Genomic DNA, 19,798 nt, shown 5'->3' with positions numbered 1-19,798 from the left:
TGCCCTTGTAAGGGATTCAGCAGCTTGGACAGCATTGTCCTTTAGCATGGGGACTGTGAACCTTTCCACCTCGGTCTTAAGTAACGTGAAGTTTGCTTTTGAAAAGTTTTTTATGGTGGTTTCCTTGATTGGGGGTGGGGGGGAATGTGGATATCCAGAGTGTGGATACCCCAGCGAGGGGTTGACCTCTGATGTGGAACACCGGTAGGCCATGTTGGTGATGGCCAGGTCCAATATGTTGTCACCTCTGGTAGGGGTGTTGACCAGTTGATCCAGGCCGTTCGAGTTTATAAATTCTAGGAAGCGTTGGGCAAGGGAGTTAGTACTTGAGTAGTTCTCCCAGTTAATGTTTGGGTTATTGAAATCATCCAATATTAGGGTGTTTGGTGGGACCTTCATATTTTCAAGTGTCTCCAGAAATGTGGAATGGGGTTCCTGTGTTATGGTGAGTGATCTGTAGCAAGCTACAATTTGAATTGCAGTTTTGCCTGTTGTTGCACATGGATAATCTCTGAGGCATTGTGCTGCACCCCTAACCTGGAGGTGTGAGTATCTTTGATGAATATGGATACACCCCTGCCTTTTGTGTTTCAGTCTGGGTTCTGTTGCCGAAAAGTATGGTATGAGTTATAGCCTGGTAGTGCTGGGGTGCTCTCTGGAGCCTTAAACCATGTTTCTGTTACTGCACAGATATTGATGTTCTTCATACTGAGGAGTGCGTCGAGTGATTGCATTTTGAGGTTTAGACTTCTGGCATTGAGTAGCATTACCCTTCGTTTTTGGTTACTTGTGCCATTTACGGTGGTGGGTTTGTCTTTTGAGCCTTGCCTAAAGAAGGCACTATGGGGGGTGGCAAAAGCCTTGGACAGTATTCAAAAGTCTAAGGGATACAGGTGCAAGCCATCTCTTGTGAAGCAATGTGACTTGTCATGCATGTCATCCCAGGTGGACAGATACTGGATCCCCTTTGAATGACACTAGAAACATAGCCAATTGTTGAAATTGATCATTTTTTCTTTATACTGTGGCATCATTCTTGGTGAGGTCAGGATGCTACTCAGGGTCAGGGTCATACCGGCCTGGGCTATGTGATCAGAGAGCTCTTCCATGTCTCTTTTCATGTAGTCCAGGGAGGTACGTTTCAGGTCATTCACACCAACATGGACAATGACAGAATCGTATTTGTACTTGTTCTGGTGCGCCCTGAGTGTTTGTGTTATGTGGTGGATCCTGGTGCATGACAGACAGCTAACTGTAACCTTCTCCTTGTCCAGCCTAGTTAGTGGGACATCAGTATGCCTGACTATAGAGTCACCTATTACTAGTGTGCTGGGTATGTTATTTTGCCTTAAGGGTTGTAATTGCGTGGCACACTGATTATGTGAAGTATGTGTTTCATGCTTTGTGATGGGGTGTGGAGGTTGCTCGGATGTCTGCTTTGGAGGTCTCTGTTGCTTTTGCAGATTTTTATTTAGAGCCTCCGAGTATGTTTTCATGTATTTATGTGTGTTATTTGCTGGTGGTGGTTTAATAGGTCTATGTGAGACTGGTGGTGTGATGCAAGTATTTCCATCTCCTCTTGACTGTCAGTTCCAGTCTTGGGTTGAGAGAGCTTTGCCTCCAGTTTGGCTGTATAATTGCACCTCTCGCATATATTAGTGTTTGGTGGTAGGAGGAGAAGGTTGTCTGTGTACATGAGGCAGTTGTAACATTGCCTCAAAATGCCCAGATTCACCAGTTGGACTGGAGAGTACACCTGAAACTGCCCTTTGGACATGCCTGAATAGGTAAAGTAAGCTGTTTTACTGACTGGCTGGTAGGGACGAATAGAGAGCCTTGTCCTTCGGGCAGTATAGAGTATACAGATATATAAGTCAAAGTCTTTTATACTGTGGAGAATGCTGCCTCAGAATGTAAACCAGTGTAGTTTCATCAGTGCCTTCAAAGTAAAATAGATGAACACATGGATAATACCACTTGTAAGCACTTGTAAGCACTAAATAAGCTACTAAATACTATAACACTCAGTCTTCCTCATTACCTAGAGGAAAACAGTTTTTGAACTTACTTTTCTCACTGGCGTTGAGAAAAACAGCTCTTGTATCACTTTCCTCACTTATCTAGAGGAAAATAGTTTTTATTCAGGCATGTCCAAGGGTCAGCTCCCAGTGTTCTCCCCTGTCTATCTGATGAATCTGGGCATCTTGAGGCAATGTAGAATTTGCCTCATGTACACAGACAACCCTCTACTCCTACCACCCAACACTACAACCTGTGAGAGATGCACTTATCTAGCCAAACTGGAGGTAAAGTTCTCTCCAACCAAGACTGAACCTGACAGTCATGAGGAGAAGGTAAACATTTGCACCACACCACACTCATCACATAGTCTCACTACGTCTACACCACCAAAATCCACACATAGAAACTCAAAAACATTTGTGGAGGCTCTCAATAATAATCTGCCTAAGCAACAGAGACCTCCAAAGCAGAAACACAAGAAATCTCCATCCCCCAACACAACCCAAATGACACATAGCCCACAGACACAGTGTGCCACTCAAACACAGCCAATAAGGCAAAACAACATACCCAACACACTAATCATAGGTGACTCTATAGTCAGGCACACTGATGTCCCACTCACCAGGCTAATCAAGGAGAAGGTTACTGTCAGCTGCCTGTTGGGTGCCAGGATCCACCACATAACCCACACACTCAGGTCACTCCACAACAAGTACAAATATGACTCTGTCATTGTCCATGTTGGTGTGAATGACCTGAGACGTACCTCCCTGGACTACATGAAAAGAGACATGGAAGAGCTCTCCGATCTTGTAGCCCAGGCAGGTATGACCCTAGCCCTGAGTAGCATTCTGCCATCACCCAGAATGATACCGCAGTACAAGGACAAAATGATTGACTTCAACAATTAGCTAACCTTCTGGTGTCATTCTAAGGGGATCCAGTATCTGTCTGCTTGAGATGACATGGTCAACAGACCATGATGCTTTGCCACAGATGGCCTGCACCTGTCACCCCTGGGATTCCGGATACTGGCTAAGGCTCTTGCTGCCCCTATAGTGTCTTTTTAGGCAGGGTTCAAGTAACAAATTCACCACTATAGCAGGAACAAGCAAGCAAAAACTGAGGGTAATGCTACTCAATGCTAGAAGTCTAAATTTCAAAATGCACTCACTTGAGGCACTCCTTAAAATGGAGAACATCGATATCTGTGCAGTGACTGAGACCTGGTTCAAGGCTCCAGAGAGCACCCCTGCACTACCAGGCTATAACTCATATCACACTTTTCGGCCATGTAACCTGGACCGAAACACCAAAGGTGGGGGTGTGTCCATATTCATTAAGGATATCCACACCTCCAGGCTAGTTGCTCAGCATAATGCATCCGAGATTATCCAAGTGCAACTAACTCTTGGCAAAACTGCAATCCAAATTGTAGCTTGCTACAGATCCCCCACCATGCCCCAGGATTCCCACTCCTCTTTTCTTGATGTACTGGAAAATATTAGGGTTCAACCAAACACTCTAATAATGGGCGACTTCAACTACCCCATCATTAACTGGGAAAACTACTCATGTGCCAACTCCTTAGTGCAACACTTTATGGAATTCATAAACTCCAATGCCCTAGATCAACTTATCCACACCCCCACCAGGGGCAACAATATCTTAGACCTAGTCATTACCAACATGAGTGACCGGTGTTCCACACCTGAAGTCAACTCCTCGTTGGTCCGATCCGACCATAAGCTAATCACCCTTGATATCCACATCCTACCCCCACCCCCTATTAAGGAAACCACAGTAAAAAATTTCTCCAAAGCCAACTTCATGCTTCTTAAGACAGAAGTAGTGAACTTCATGACACCCATGCAGATGGACAATACAGTTACAACTGCTGAATCCTACACAAATGCATGCTATAAGCACTTACATGAGTGCATAGATTGTGCTATCCCAAACAGAACCAAGACGCTATCCTCCAAAAAAAGGAAGCCAATCTGGTGGTCCCCTGCCATAAACAAACTGTACAACAGAAGGAAGAAACTGTTGCAAAAGAGAGTAAAATCCCATGAGTGGAGGAGCTCCCTGGTCAGCCTCAGTAAGAAGCTGAGATCTCTTATAAGATCCTCCAAAGCTAGCTATGAAAATAAAATTGCCACTAATTCCAAGGACAACCACAAAGCATTCTATAGCTATGTCAAGAATCTCAATGGCAACACCCAGATCTGCTCTGAGTTACAGCACAAAGGCACAAAAATTACAGAACCAACTGATATTGCCAACATCCTGGCAGATAGGTTCAGTGCTAACTTTACCCCCCCCCCAAAGGGCCCATACATATATATATATATATATATATATATATATATATATATATATATATACAGGAAGAATGCAGAGTCCTGTAATCACAACTACGCAGATGAAAGCTGCACTCTCTAAAGCCAAAAAGACAGCATCCATGGGACCGGACAACATCCCAGACTGCGTTTTACACGAACTTCAGAATGAACTGGCTCCTCACTTAAACACCATGTTCAATAATAGCCTCGAATCAGGCTTTATGCCCACTGAATGGCGCACAGCAACAGTTATCCCACTCCACAAAGGGGGAGCCACCACTGATCCTGGGAACTATAGACCTATTAGCCTGAGGAGCCTGGTCTGCAAGGCCATGGAATGTATCATCATGGAACTCATAAACAAAGACAATGGTAACCTCCAAACTCTGGATCCCACCCAGTTCAGGTTTGTGAAAGGCAGATCATGCCTCCTGAACCTGATCGACTTCTTTGAGGCAGTCACCAAAGCCGTAGATGAGGGTAAGGTGGTTCACACAGCCTATCTTGACCTCTCCAAGGCTTTCGACACCATCCCCCATTCTGGAATTATAGCTAAACTCAATAAACTAGGCATAAATCCCTATGTCACAAGATGGGTTGCCAACTGGCTCACTGACAGAACCCACACTGTAAAAGTTGCAGACTCCAAATCTGACCTCAAACCAGTGACAAGTGGAGTACCACAGGGTTCCGTCCTGGGACCGCTCCTGTTTGGTATCTACTTCTCTGAAGTACAGGCTAACACAGAAGGCCTCTGGCTAATGAAGTTTGCAGATGACTGCAAACTAGGAGCCATAGTCAAGTCCCCAAATGATGTGAACATCCTACAGAAGGGCCTCTCTGAGACAGATGCCTGGTGTCAGAGCCATGGCCTCAAGCTCAATGCCAAAACGTGCAGTGTCATCCCCTTTGGTAAAAACTCTGTACCCATGAACTACCACATAGGCAGCAATCTACTTAACACTGAATGCATGATAAGAGACCTTGGGACCCAGGTGGACAGTAGTCTCTCCTTTGATAGTCACATCGCCACAGTAGTCAGGAAGTCCTTCTACGTGGCACACCTCATCATAATAGGGTTCTCATCCATAAAAAAAGAGGTCCTTGTTCTCCTCTACTCGACACTCATTAGACCCATTATAGAGTACAACGCCCCTTTTGGAATGTACCTCACAAGACATCTGCAGCAGCTGGAAAGGCCACAGAAGTACCCCACAAAGAAGATTACTGGACTCAAACAAATGCCCTACACTGACCGTCTCAAAAAACTCCAGCTTTACTCCAATCTATATTGCCTACTCCGAGGTGATCTCTGCCTAACATATAAAGCTGTGTCAAACCCAGAGCTGTTGGACATGCTACACCTAAAGAAATCCCAATCCCTCCCAGCTACATGCTCTAGGGACCTAAACCTTGTCACCACAATAAACAGGACATGCTGGAGGGATAGATTCCTATCCCAGAGACGTCCCATACTCTGGATCAGGCTACCCATCTATGTCAAGCAAAGTTCTTCATTAGCACTCTTCAAGAAAAATCCTGATGAGTGGATGGGAAATAGGAAATACACCCCGGGGATCACTTCTGTGTCTCTGCTCGACAGTGGCACAGGAAAATAACTTTCTTGGGTGGCGTAAGCCAGGGAACCTTGTTGGCTAGGCTTACGTAGGCCCTTGGGCCAATAGCCTAGTACCTAGCTATGAACCTATGAACCTATGAATACAATTTCCTTTATGTTGCAACTGTTGACCAGTTCTTTGATAACAAGATAATTGTTCAGTCCCGGGAACTCTGAACCTGCAAATTTGTTGGATACCTGGTACCGCCCCATAATAATGTTCATGAAACATACAACCTACTGCTCTATAATCAAATAAAAACAGCACAAATATCCTATGCTACTAAAAAAAGCCTTACTATAACTTCAGTCATTACCAAATAAAGCCCAGAACCACAGTTCTTGTCTCAAGACCTACATCTAATTTTATCAAGTCAAACTGTACTCACTGATAGCAGATCAAGCCGATATTAAAAACAAAAGTGAAGCAGCAACACTAAGCCAACTACTAGTAAAAAGGTGCATGTAGACAGTTATAAAGGACAATTTTAGTAGCACAAGGAGTACAGCATTTGATATATGTCAATAATTTAAAGAAGTTTGGTATATTGGATGTTAACAAGTAAAGGCACCAACAGAGTGTGAATGACATAAGCATGCACAAAAAGACATGCTGTTGTAAGCGGGAGGTAAGCAAGCTTACTAGGAACAGTAATGTTATTCTTCCATTTTTTGTCAAAGAAACTTGAATACACACACACACACACACACACACACACACACACACACACACACACACACACACACACACACACACACACACACACACACGTGTATGTGCACAAATACACATACGGAAATGTTAGTTGATCTACAGTTTACTTGCTCCAACAACAGAAGGAGTTATTTGTTTTTATTGACTGCTGTTGTAGTACCATTTTGTTTGACAATGAAAGTATGTGTTTTCATTGATCACTACTACCTTATATGACCTGTGCAATAGAGTATTTGTGTTTTATCAAAGAAATTGCATCCATTTAATACTGAACATTTAATGAGCCCCAGGAGTTCTGGAAAAATATTTGAAAGAAGAGTTACAATAGAGGCTATACCACAATGTTTGATGAAGATTATAATTAGCTGTTATATGCAAACATTTATTTCATATATTTTTCTCTTTTCTGCTGTTGAGCTTTTTTCAGGGCTTGGGATATTTATCATACTATGCCTGTGGAAAACAAGATGGATCAATGTTTTACTGCATACAGTTACATATCAGACAAAGAAATAACGCACCTAAGGTCAGAAATGAGGGACTGCTGGTAGAGTTTGGAAAATGTTGACATTTTATAAACCTTGCTCACCTGAAAAGAGACAAAGAAAAAACAAAAATGATGTCAGATGTTAATATAATACTACTTTGACAAGTACTTCAAAATGTTTGCTTGGATACAGAGAAGGCCTTACTACAGTGTAAAGTAAAACTGACTGCACAGTGAAAGAAATTCCAGATACTGGGCAAGTACAGAGACTACAGAAAATATTTCAAGAAAGCATAAATTCTGGGCATGCCATCACCTTACTTTTTATTCAGGTTTATCTCAGCTGCGTATTATCCAAGCTATCATTATAAGTGCTGTAGAGAATTAAATTATAAATAAATAGAAAAGTAAAAAGACAAGTCTTGCTACAATCCACCCAGGCCAATTTTATATGAAATGGAGCACAAATCCATAGACTCCATGGTCCCTGCTGCTGTTTACTGCTTCCCCCTTTGCACCCTCCACCAATTTCCCCCTCGGTCTGGCCTCCTCATACCAGTCAAACAGGTTGTTTTGTTCATGTTTTCTCTTCTTTTTCTTCTTCTTCTTCATACATTGTCTTACTTTTTATTTTTCTCTATTTTTCAACAGATCCTAATTGGTCAAGACTACAGTTTAGTTAATGGTTAAGAAGTAACTGAATGAAGCAGGCACACTAACTAGAAGCTGTCTGTGGCTAGATTGCCTGAGGTGCATTTCAGAGCTTTTTATAGTCTTTTGAACCAATGACAGCCTAAACAAAAATCATAACTAAGGAAAGGAACTAATTTTCCCACTTTAACTTATTCTACAACTTAAGTCTTTTCAACACTCCCTAACTTGGTCAGGATTATACAGTAAGGACTGTGGAGGAAGTAATTCAGTTAAGCAAAGGGTCTTAGACAGAGTCACACCTAGTTCACACATGTATCCCTCAAGGAGCTATACTTGGCCCCTTATTATTTTATTTTCAACAATGACCTAACAGTGCTCTCAAAACCTAGCTATAGTTATGTGTGCTGACGGCCTTCTACTACTTAAATCTATAAACATATCATCTCCCTACAAGAAAAATGCCAGACAAGTTTCACAAAACTGTATCACTGGACACGTAATACTACTACTACTACTACTACTACTACTACTACTACTAATAATAATAATAATAATAATAATAATAATATATTGCTAATCAACTCACTTAAATCCAATGTCATGATCTTTGGTACCCCTTCTAAAGCTTCCGAAAAACATATCTGTTAGTATCTCAGACCTCAAAGGAATTCTGCTTTTTTCTTCCGTCTCATATAATTTTGGAGGAAACAACTGAATTAAACAGGGTAACTGATCCTGTAAAATCATAGAATTCCAGATGCGCTGAGGTGCATTTTAGAATTTTGTTTCCTTCCTTTTGATCTAATGACAACCTGAACATGAATTCCAAGGAAAAAATGCAGTCTTATTTTTTTTTTAAAGGAAGAAATTGAAGTTGTGTCCAAGGCCTAATGTTCAAAGCTGTCAAAATAGTAGTTCACAATAAACCAAGAAGACAAATGCATGTGATTGTACAAAAATCATTATTTGAAAATAGTGTCTGTCTCCCTTTTTCCACCTACCAAATATAGTCATTGTCTATGCATCCCACTGGTCTTAGTTTAGGATTAAGGTGAAAGATCAAATGGCCACAGTTATGCATTTCAAGTTGTTGCTGTTATAAATATGCATAGTATGCCTTCTCATGTCTGTAACATAAAGACAGCTACCTTCTGAGTATGCCTCTAATGTCAGACTGGGGCAACAGTGAAACAACAAATGACCACAGTAACATAGTTCATTTTATAGCTGTTAGATATAAATATACAGAATGCATCCTTACCACTACTGTCCAAATGTTAGACACCTGCATACATATCTAATGTTTGATTGTGAGGAAAGTGATTAAATAATGATTACAGTAATATATTTTAATTTAGACAACACGTTGCCACTAGGCAAGCCATATGTGAGCACCTTAGAGATATGGGTGTGAAGAAAGCAACTGAAACAATGACAAGACTGTCCCCAGATAGCCTCCACACAAACTATACTAACATTCTCTGTATTCTTCTGAACATGGCTGGTTTTAGACTGGAAGAGTCCAGGACCAGAGACTGAATTTATGATACAGTAGGAAATAGCTTTAATTGTGGTTCCAGGTTATGGCAGTATATGAAAAGTTGTCACCATGCTTTTGACAACATTGCAAAGTCCAGTTGTTGGAATTTATGGTATTCATTAATAGTTCCATGGAATTTCTAAAGATTTTCTTCATAAGTTCACTGTTGCAGGATGCCACACAAATAGGACTTATCGGCCAGGATAACCTACGTCTAATTGTTTTGCAAAGTTCTTTGTGAACTATACTCTACTTTTCACAAGTGCTGATGTGCTGGTATAACAAAGAGTTGGATAATAATAACAAATTTGAACGTTCTTTCCTCTAGTCCACAATTCTGTCAGCGTGACATCTAGTCATCCATATCAGTCAAATTTAGTGCAAAGAAGAAGAACTGAGGCAGATAAATATACCACTTGGGACCCTTCTTCTTTTGAAAACCATTCTGTGTGAATGTTTCATAGGTGTGTTGGGAGAAACAGAAGCACAGGTAACCAGCGCCATAGGCCAGCACTATAAACCAGTACCCCACCCCTCAGCTCTTCAAGAGAAGAGTAAAGGAAAAGCACTTCACTGTCATAAGCTGATTACTACATTGGGAGCAATCAGCTTATTGCAGTTATTTCTATGCCCCTCCAGCTTTTACACTGAAGAGAAAATAAATAAATAAATAAAAACGGATGTTCCTTCTACTGGCACACAAACCAGGTGGCCAGATACACAACATGCCCAGTGTCCTGCCATCCCCAGCCATTTAGGTCCTGTTACTGTGCCCTGCCTCCAATTCTCTTTCAGCATATTTAATTAAAAAATATGCTTTCTTCTTTTAAACTGCAGCAAACTGTTTTTCTACAAATGTAGCGACCAGTTTATACAGTTTATACCCTGCCCGCATGGAGCACTATGATGCTCATGTTTTTGAACTGTAGCAAACTGCTTGCTACAAATGTAGCAACAGTTTCTTCAGTTTATACCCTGCCTGCACAGAGCACTATAATGCTAAGGTTTTAGTTAAAAAATGTTTTTTTTTTTTATTTTTAAACTGTAGCAAACTGTTTGCTACAATGTAGTAAGCAGTTGCTACAGTTTAGACCACTCACAGAGTGCTACAGCACTAAGGTTTGACCACACATGCAATAGCAGCTTTTAAAAGCCAGTATTGCATTAAAAAGAGATTAAGATCAGCTGATCGTGCTGCCCAACAATCTGCATCTAAGACAGGTGCCCCTCTTGTCCCACCTTAGCTACGTCACTGGGAAGAAAAGGGCAGTGTGACTGTGGGCATCAGGTTCTATACAATGACTTCTGCTTGATGTGTTTCGGCAGGGGCTGAACATGATGTCAAATGTTATACCATTTGTCAGTGGGGAGGCAGTGGGACCTGTGAGTACAGAATGATGTTAGGGTCAGAGTTAAATTGGGTGTCAGGCCTGTCAGTATTGAATAATGCATCAGTGAAAGAACTACTGCAGCAGGGGAGATTTGTAATAAAGCACTGGTTTGCCAGGGACACAACTGAAAACAAGATGGGGGTATCCATGATTAAAATGACATGTTACAGATGAGACTATAGAGGGGAGGGGTGTTAGTATAAGCACAATGAGGTATTAATGGCAGGACTGCAAAATGAGGCAAAACATAAATGATGGTTTGGTACTGGTACCTCTGACAGGTCATGTCATTGCTGTTACTGTAGCGTGGATAGGAAGCAGTGGGATAGTGTGTGCAAATACATTATCAGTAATGCTGGGAAGTGTTTTGCATGGGGAGTGGAATGTTGAAGAAGTCCACTCAGTATACCTTGCACTTGCTAATTTCCTATCAACCCCTTTACATATTCTAACTGCTTAAATTGGCTGGGTTGCAGAGTACAGACCTCTATTACACCTCTCAAGCAATATGTAAAATAATATTATAATGAATTGACAGTGTTCATTGCAGGAGATGAAACAAATGTGCCTATTATACAATATAAAAGTCTCTTCAAGTCCCAAACTGAGTATTTAATACATTGAAATCAAACAGGCAAGTGATATAATTCATCCATTCATGTTGCAAATACAGCACCAACTTCCATATAGCAAATATTGTTTACAAAATGTACAAATACACCAAAAAAGTGCTAATGGAAATACATGAGAAAACAGTGGAAAATCTCATCATGGTTTACATCTATGAGTTCACTGAAAATAACGATACAAAAATTGATGTATAATGAAGATCACATAATAGGGATAGTAATCTGGTACCAGCTGGACTGTTTGAGATTTACAATTATAAACAAAGAGCATGGCTAAAAGAACATAAGATAATAATACATATAACACAATTCAAGCAGTACGTTTCTCAGGTATTTTATTTATATAACACATGTGATAGATGCAACCATATAGCTAAACTGGAGGCTAAGCTCTCTCAACTCAGTACTGGCGTAACCAGTCAGGAGGAGAAGGAAACCACACTTACTACAATTCCAGTCTCACATAGACCTACCATGACAGCAAACCAAACACATAAACACACAAAAACATACTTGGAGGCTCTAAATAAAAATTTGCCTAAGCAGCAGAGACCTCCAAAGCAGACACACAAGCAACCGCTACCCCAAAACAAAACACATGCAACACATAGCTCACAAAGCCAGTGTGCCGAACAGTCACAGCCCTTAAGGCTAAACAACACACCTGATACACTTGTAATAGGTGACGCTATCGTTAGGCACACTGACGTCCCGCTCACCAGGCTGAACAAGGAGAAGGTCACGGTGATCTGCCTGTTGGGCGCTAGGATCCGCCACATAACACAAGCATTCAGGTCACTCCAAGGCAAGTACAAATATGACTCAGTCATTGTCCATGCTGGTGTGAATGACCTGAGACATACCTCCCTGGACTACATGAAAAGAGACATAGAGGAGCTCTCTGAGCATGTAACCCAGGCCGGTATGACCCTGACCTTGAGTAGCATCTTACCCTCACCAAGAATGATGCCACAATATGAAGACAAGATGATCAATTTCAACAATTGGCTTAAGTATTGGTGTCATTCAAAGGGGATCCAATGCCTGTCAGCCTGGGATAACATGCTCGACAAGCCACAATGTTTCACTAGGGACGGCTTGCACCTGTCACCCCTGGGCTTTTGGATATTGGCAAAGGCTCTTGCTACCCCCATAGTGCCTTTTTTATGCAAGGCTCAAAAGACAAACCCACCTCCATAGGTATCACAAGGGATAAGATACTAAGAGTAATGCTACTCAACGCCAGAAGTCTAAACCTCAAGATGCACGCACTCAAAACTCTCCTTAGCATGGAGAACATCGATATCTGTGCAGTAACAGAAACCTGGTTCAAGGCTCCTGAGAGCACCCCAGCACTACCAGGTTATACCTCATACCATGCTTTTTGGCCCCAAAACTTGGACCGAACCACAAAAGGAGGGGGAGTATCAATATTCGTCAAAGATACCCACACCTCCAGGTTGGTGGCACAGCACGAAGCATCAGAGACTATCAATGTGCAACTAACAGTGGGTAAAACTGCTTTCCAGTTTATAGCCTGCTACAGACCACCCTCCCAAACCCAGGAACCCCACTCAGCCTTCCTGAGAACACTGGAAAATATGAAGGTCTCTCCAAACACCATTATATTGGGCGACTTTAACTACCCAAACATAGACTGGGAGCATTACTCTAGCTCCAACACCCTAGCCCAAAGGTTCCTAGAATTTATAAACTCAAATGCTATGGAACAACTTGTTACCACTCCCACAAGAGGGGAAAACATACTGGACCTGATCATCACCAACATGGGGACTCTATGCTCCAGACCAGAAGTGTATCCCTCACTGGTAAGATCAGACCATAAACTAATCTCACTGGATATTCACATCCCGACCCCACCCCCCTGCCCAGAAAACCACAGTGAAAAACTTCTCTAAAGCAAATTTCACACTCCTCAAAACCGAGGTGGAATCCTTCAAAGCCCCCGGGCCTGTGGAAAATACGGCCCAGACCGCAGAATCCTTTATAAACGCATTCTATGAACACCTTCAGGAATGCATGGATCATGCAATCCCAAATAAAACCAAGACCCAATCCTCCAAAGGCAGACATCCTGTCTGGTGGACCCCAGCCATAAACAAACTATTCAATAGAAGGAGGAAGCTACTACATGATAGAGCAAAATCCCAAAAAGGGAAGGCATCTCTGATCAGTATTAGCAAAAAACAATGGGCACTCATAAAATCGTCTAAGGCCAGCTTTGAGAGAAAAATTGCACAGAACACTAAGAATAATCACAGGGCTGTCTTTAGTTATGTTAGGAACCTGGGTGGGAATTCCCAGATATGCTCAGAATTAGTCCAAAATTACAAAAAATACCCCGAACCCACAGACATTGCCAAAATCCTAGCTGACAGGTTCAGCGCAAACGTCTCCCCCCTCCCCACCAAAAGGGCAAATATCTATCCCAGCAGAGTGCTGCCCCCCTGACATCTCAGATGCTCAGGTAAGAGCGCCCTCTCCAAAGCAAAAAACACAGCATCAATGGGACCAGACGGTGTCCCGGGCTGCATCCTACATGAACTCCAAGAAGAGCTAAACCCAAACATAAAACTACTGTTCAATCTCAGCCTTACTACAGGAGATGTACCTAAAGAGTGGTGTACAGCAACAGTGGTCCCTCTCCACAAAGGTGGTGCCTCAATGGATCCTGGAAACTACCACCCCATAAGCCTGACTAGCTTGGTCTGCAAAGCTATGGAAAGGATCATCATGGACCTCATAAATAAAGATATTGGGGACCTACAGACACTGGATCCTACCCAGTTCGGCTTTGGTAAGGGCAGATCCTGCCTCTTAAACCTGGTCGATTTCTTTGAAACAGTCACCAAGGCCATTGACGAGGGGAAGGTGGTCCACACAGCCTACCTGGACCTCGCAAAAGCCTTCGACACAATACCCCTTCGGGCATTATAGACAAGTTCACCAGCTTAAATATAAACCCCTATGTCACTAGATGGGTTGCAAACTGGCTCAAGGACAGAACCCACATGATTAGAATTGCTGGAGCCATGTCATACTCCAAACCAGTTACAAGTGGCGTCCCACAAGGCTCAGTCCTGGGGCCTCTCTTGTTCGGTATATATTTCTTGGAGGTACAGACCAACATGGAAGGACTGTGGCTGACGAAGTTCACAGATGACTGTAAACTGGGTGCCATAATCAACTCCCAAGCTGACACAAGCATCCTCCAAAAGGGCCTCATAGAAACAGACAACTGGTGCCAGAGCCATGGCCTCAAGCTAAACGCCAAAAAGTGTATAGTCATCCCCTTTGGCAAAAACAAAGTGCCCACAAATTTCCACATAGGTGGTAATCCATTAAGTACAGAAGAAGTAATTAGGGACCTGGGGACCCAAGTTGATAGCAATCTCTCATTTGACAACCATGTGGCCAAAGTGGTTAGAAAAACATTTTATATAGCCCACCTAATCATGAAGGGATTCACATCTAGACCAGGGGAGGTCATCGTGCCTCTTTACTCATCCCTCATCAGGCCCATAATTGAGTACAATGCTCCTTTTGGGATGTACCTTACCAGACACCTGCAGCAACTGGAAAGACCCAAAAAGTACCTCACCAAGAGGATCAAAGGGCTCAAACAGATGTCATATGCTGCCCGGTTAAAGAAACTCCAGCTCTATTCAGTGGCATACCACCTGCTCAGAGTCGATCTGTGCCTGACGTATGAAGCCATGTCCAACCCGGAATTAATGGACATGCTGCACCTCAGAAAATCCAAATCCCATCGAGCTACGCACTCGAGAGACTTGAACCTCAGCACTGAAATAAATAGGACATGCTGGAGGGACAGATTCATAACCCAGAGGCTCCCTTCACTCTGGAATAAAATCCCAGTGCAGGTTAGGCAGAGTCCCTCATTGACTCTCTTCAAAAGGAATCTTGATGAGTGGATGGGAGATCGTAGGTTTACCCCGGGTATCACATCTGTGTCACTGTTAGACAGAGGCACAGTATACTAACCTCGAAAAAGGGCATAGCAAAATTAATTTAATATGGGTGGCGAAAGCCAAACACACTCTGGCTAGGCTTATAAATTCCCTAGGGTAGATAGCCTAGTATGAACCTATGAACCTATGAACTTATAAGTAAGCATCGAAATACATTCTACATGTTACACCACTACTACTGAAGTAGTCAGTCCTAGTTATCTGTAGAAAGTGGGATCTGAAAAAAAAATAATGTGAAGTTCATCACATTACAGTGGTGAGTACAATTACAGTTATTAGCATTTGCTTATAGAGCATGCATGAGAACTGAATACATTATGGAAGGCAATAATGTATAACTATGCATTAATTTCTACAATCAAAAGTAGGTCTACCATATATTCATTTATTTCTGTTTGTTTTCTGAGGTAGAGCAGTGATCTCCATAGACCTTTTTCTTACTCATACCTTGCTCCTCTGGACCACAGGAAACAGTTCATTAACCATTCCTTAATCCTGTAAGCCAACTGCCAGATATAGCAGAGCATACTCAAAATAAAATTTTATATAGATGATACTTTTTATCTATAATGGGTACAGAGCCATGTCTTTGCTGAAATAAAATGAAAATTAAAAAAAACATGTTGCATGTCTATAGCAGGGGTACACTTAAAAGAATTTAAGAAATAGTATGACTCAATGGGGAAGATATGTAACTTAAAATTACTGAGAGACTTACTGAAAAACATTTAAGATATTCTGGAATGCCCCTGGCTAAAGAAACATTAGGGGTGAATGACAATTATAATTAATTCAATTAGCAACTAATATTTTTTATAAAACAACATTAAATAAAACTGAATAATGTGGCAATAGCCTTTATATGTGTTTTATATAATAATTCTAAACAGACTGAGAATTTATCTTTTTTCTTTAAGACAGTCAAATAAATGTTAATTCCCAAATCTCAAATATTAGATTGACAAAAACGTGGAAACAGTCATATTACTTACCACATGCTGAAGATTTTGTGACATAGAAACAAATTCTTCTGAGCCCTTCTCCCTATATTCTGACAGAAATTCAGTATTTGCCACTCTAAATAGTCCAGCGAAGTATAAAAAGTCATTATCTTCTCTCCGTACTACAATGATGTCAACAGCAAATATAAAAAGAAGCAAAGGTTATTTTATTGTACTTGTCTGTCAATGTTGTTTTTATGAGAAAAAATGAAAAACAATTAATGTCCCTATTGATATGAATAAGTATTGTATTAGTTTTTTAAATTAATAGTCTCCATTCCTAAACGTTTGCATTGTGCCGAGAAAATGCATATTACAAAAAATATTTATTGCACTGACCACAGTGCTTAATTCCTTCTAAAAGCAGAGCATAACGATGTCTATTTTGATACCATTATCCACAAGATATTAAAGGGCATTACTTCATTTACAGCAGGCTAACAGAAGCAAACATTCAGTGTCCATTCTACTACAATATAGAACAATACTACTGTTAGCTGAGAGAGCGATCCCCAAAGTATTGTATTAAACCAGCCCATTACTATAACAAGCAGTGAAAATTAAGAATAATGTCTGTTTTTTGTTGGTTACAAAATTAACTAAATATGATGAATTATGCTGTAAGCTGTTTATTTTAGCTTGTGTCTATGACTGTATGCACTGACCTTTGGTAACAAAGCTGTTTCAGGCTGAATAAGATTCATCCTCATTGCCTAGCAGAATGCCATGAATAATGGCACAACTACAACCAAAATGAAGGATAGATGGCACAAGCTGAGCTTGATTCTTACCACTGCCAGCAACTGTGTAGAAAGGTCTAGCTGGCACATGAGTGATGGCCTCTTAAGTCACACCACTGGTACCCAGTAAGTTAAAACAAAAGAATGAAAGTGAACATAAATCTAACTCAATAATAAATACCTAAAATATAATCTCAGCTCAAGAGCATATAGGAAATAGACATTGTTGCCATGGTTATGAGCTGCCAACATCCATGTCCAGATTAGACTGCTGACAGAAATGAATCTTTGACCTAGCACCTCAGGCCACTTTCTTACAAGTCTATCTGTGACCCACTGTGTCTTGCATTGCAACTTATTCAAAATAACCTTCTTTTCATAAGTTATTATGCACACACACACACACACACACACACACACACACACACACACACACACACACACACACACACACACACACACACACACACAAGTCTATGCACATTGATATTTTTTTCACTAATAGTAGGCCTAAGTGATCTAGCAAAATGAAGACTGGGGCCGCAGTTTGTTCACCTAATATAATAACCATCTGCTCAGATAAAAAAAGTAGCAATACATATTTTGTAAAGATCAGCCATAAGAGGTTAAAACTGAATAAATAAAAATTACTTAAAGAATAGGGCAAACAGTGCAGTCACAAATTAAATATGCAGATGAACAGGAATGTGCACATGGGTATCAAAATAACAATTAGTTAGACAGACAAGAATAGTAAAAAAAATTCTCCCTAAGCTAAATATATCAATTTAGCATACATAGTACTGAACCTTTACTGTTATAAGTTTCAAAAGGATATCGGGTATAAATTGTAGATAACAAACTTACACCAAAGGGTCACCCTGATATCTTCAGCAAGCCTAAGACAAACAAGGAACAGTCTTAGATGTATTCATTTCTGTTCCTTAATTCTGTTCCCCGGAGTCCATTACATCATTTACTTTCTGCAGAAAAATATTGCAACTGCTTTTTTTAATTCTTTGACTTCCAGCAGTAACAGTAACTTAGATAGTTCTACCACCTGCAAGGGACAAGAGCTTAATTCCATCAGCTCAGAAACAATGGAAATTACCAGTACACAGGATCTTACATACATCTCTTAACTGTCTGCATTTTAATGTCTGCTTTCTTCTCTGAGGTCTATTTGGCTACTTTTCTGAAGTAGACTGTAAATTAATTTTCTGGCTCTTGCTATCACAGGAGATGCAAAAGCTATATTTTTGTATTTCAAACACTAGATGCATGCATTTCCCTTCCTTTTATCTCCTTTTTCATTTACAAAATTGAACACATTTTGCTGTCCAACTCTGTTATTAGTTTGAAATAAGAAAACACTGGCATCAACATACTCCAAAACACAATATGTGTGTTGACAGAATGCAAAAATAATTAACTTCACTGATTTTTTTTTTAGAGGAGAAGAGTCCTCCAGCTCCATATGGGGGACAAAGCCCCTCCACACCTCCCAGACTTATATATATCAACTCCATAGCCACACCAACTCAAAGAAGGGAGAAATCTCCCACAAGAAGGGGAGGATTGATCTCACAGACTTAGATATTGCAGTGGCAATGCTTTAAGGAAAACATGAGTTAAAAGAAGAGAACTTCTATCAGCACTTAGATATTGCGCCAGCAATGAGTTACAACCAAACATTATGTGACACAAAACATTTTTACTTTACTGCCATTAAATATCAGTACCTCTACCTACCAACTATCAATACTAAGTAGGACACTTTTGATATTTTCACTGGTCAATCTCTTGCTAATATAACCATATTCTGTTGACTATTTGTCAGGTGACATTAGCTAGTTTAGATTATTTTAAGTGTTCCCACCAGCATGCAGCTCTGCCTATGGGACCGCTGTCTGTATTGAGGTTCCCACTAAGAGTAAACCTCAGCAGCAGGGTGGTCTAAAAAAAAAGAAAAGCTGACTGTGAGTGTGAAATGGCTATGTTAAGGCTTCCTGCTCTTGTTAAGTATTTCTGAATCCCAGGCTTGTTTCACTTAATCAGTTGAAAATTCTTTAAGCTGACAGTAGAACTCATATGTTTTTTCTCAGCTTGTTTGTCAGCTTTTTGGCATTTGTTATGGTATATTGTACAAAGGATACAGTGATTGAATGTGTTGTAGTAAACTCTACCTCAGTTTCTTAAAAAAGACCCCAATGTAAAGTCATTTAAGTTTTTGTGCTTATTTAACTGTATTACTATATTAATGCAAGTCTATAATTCACATACAGTGCCATCAATTTATATTGAATTGCGGTAAGTCAGTCTTATGTACTGAATCCAAATAAAGTTATCTTAATAGTAAGCCCTGTTGAATGCTTTATGATTATAATACTTATTGTATTGCAGTACTTTGTTTAATATCTGACTAGGGCAGAGAATATATGGTTGAATCAATCTGAAATGAGTAGGCTCCTAATACAGAATGTTCTGTCCACCGTGAGCTTAAATAAGCACACTAACATGACCCCAAATCTTGAATGAACAGACTTGTCTATTGATGAATATGTCACTTCACTTGTTTATGACAAGTATGTGTTTAACATGAGGAACTCTGGAATGCATATATGATTTTGTATTAACTTA

The 19,798-nt window shown here is 40.7% G+C and overlaps 1 protein-coding gene across 1 annotated transcript in view; it reads right to left on the bottom strand.

Moving 5' to 3' along the window:
- Positions 1 to 19,798, bottom strand: part of TMPRSS7 (transmembrane serine protease 7) — a 616,461-nt gene that overhangs the window by 428,252 nt on the left and 168,411 nt on the right. The window contains exons 3-4 of the mRNA XM_044072510.1: positions 16,410 to 16,540; positions 7,225 to 7,292 (exon numbers count right to left, since the gene is read on the bottom strand). Coding sequence (XP_043928445.1) covers positions 7,225 to 7,292; positions 16,410 to 16,540 — 199 coding nt within the window. The remainder of the gene's footprint in view (positions 1 to 7,224; positions 7,293 to 16,409; positions 16,541 to 19,798) is intronic.

This window comes from Protopterus annectens, chromosome 5.part0 (genome assembly GCF_019279795.1).
Source record: "Protopterus annectens isolate FY-2018-M chromosome 5.part0, PAN1.0, whole genome shotgun sequence".
NCBI classification, from domain to species: domain Eukaryota; kingdom Metazoa; phylum Chordata; order Ceratodontiformes; family Protopteridae; genus Protopterus; species Protopterus annectens.
This window is presented reverse-complemented; position numbering and strand designations above follow the sequence as displayed.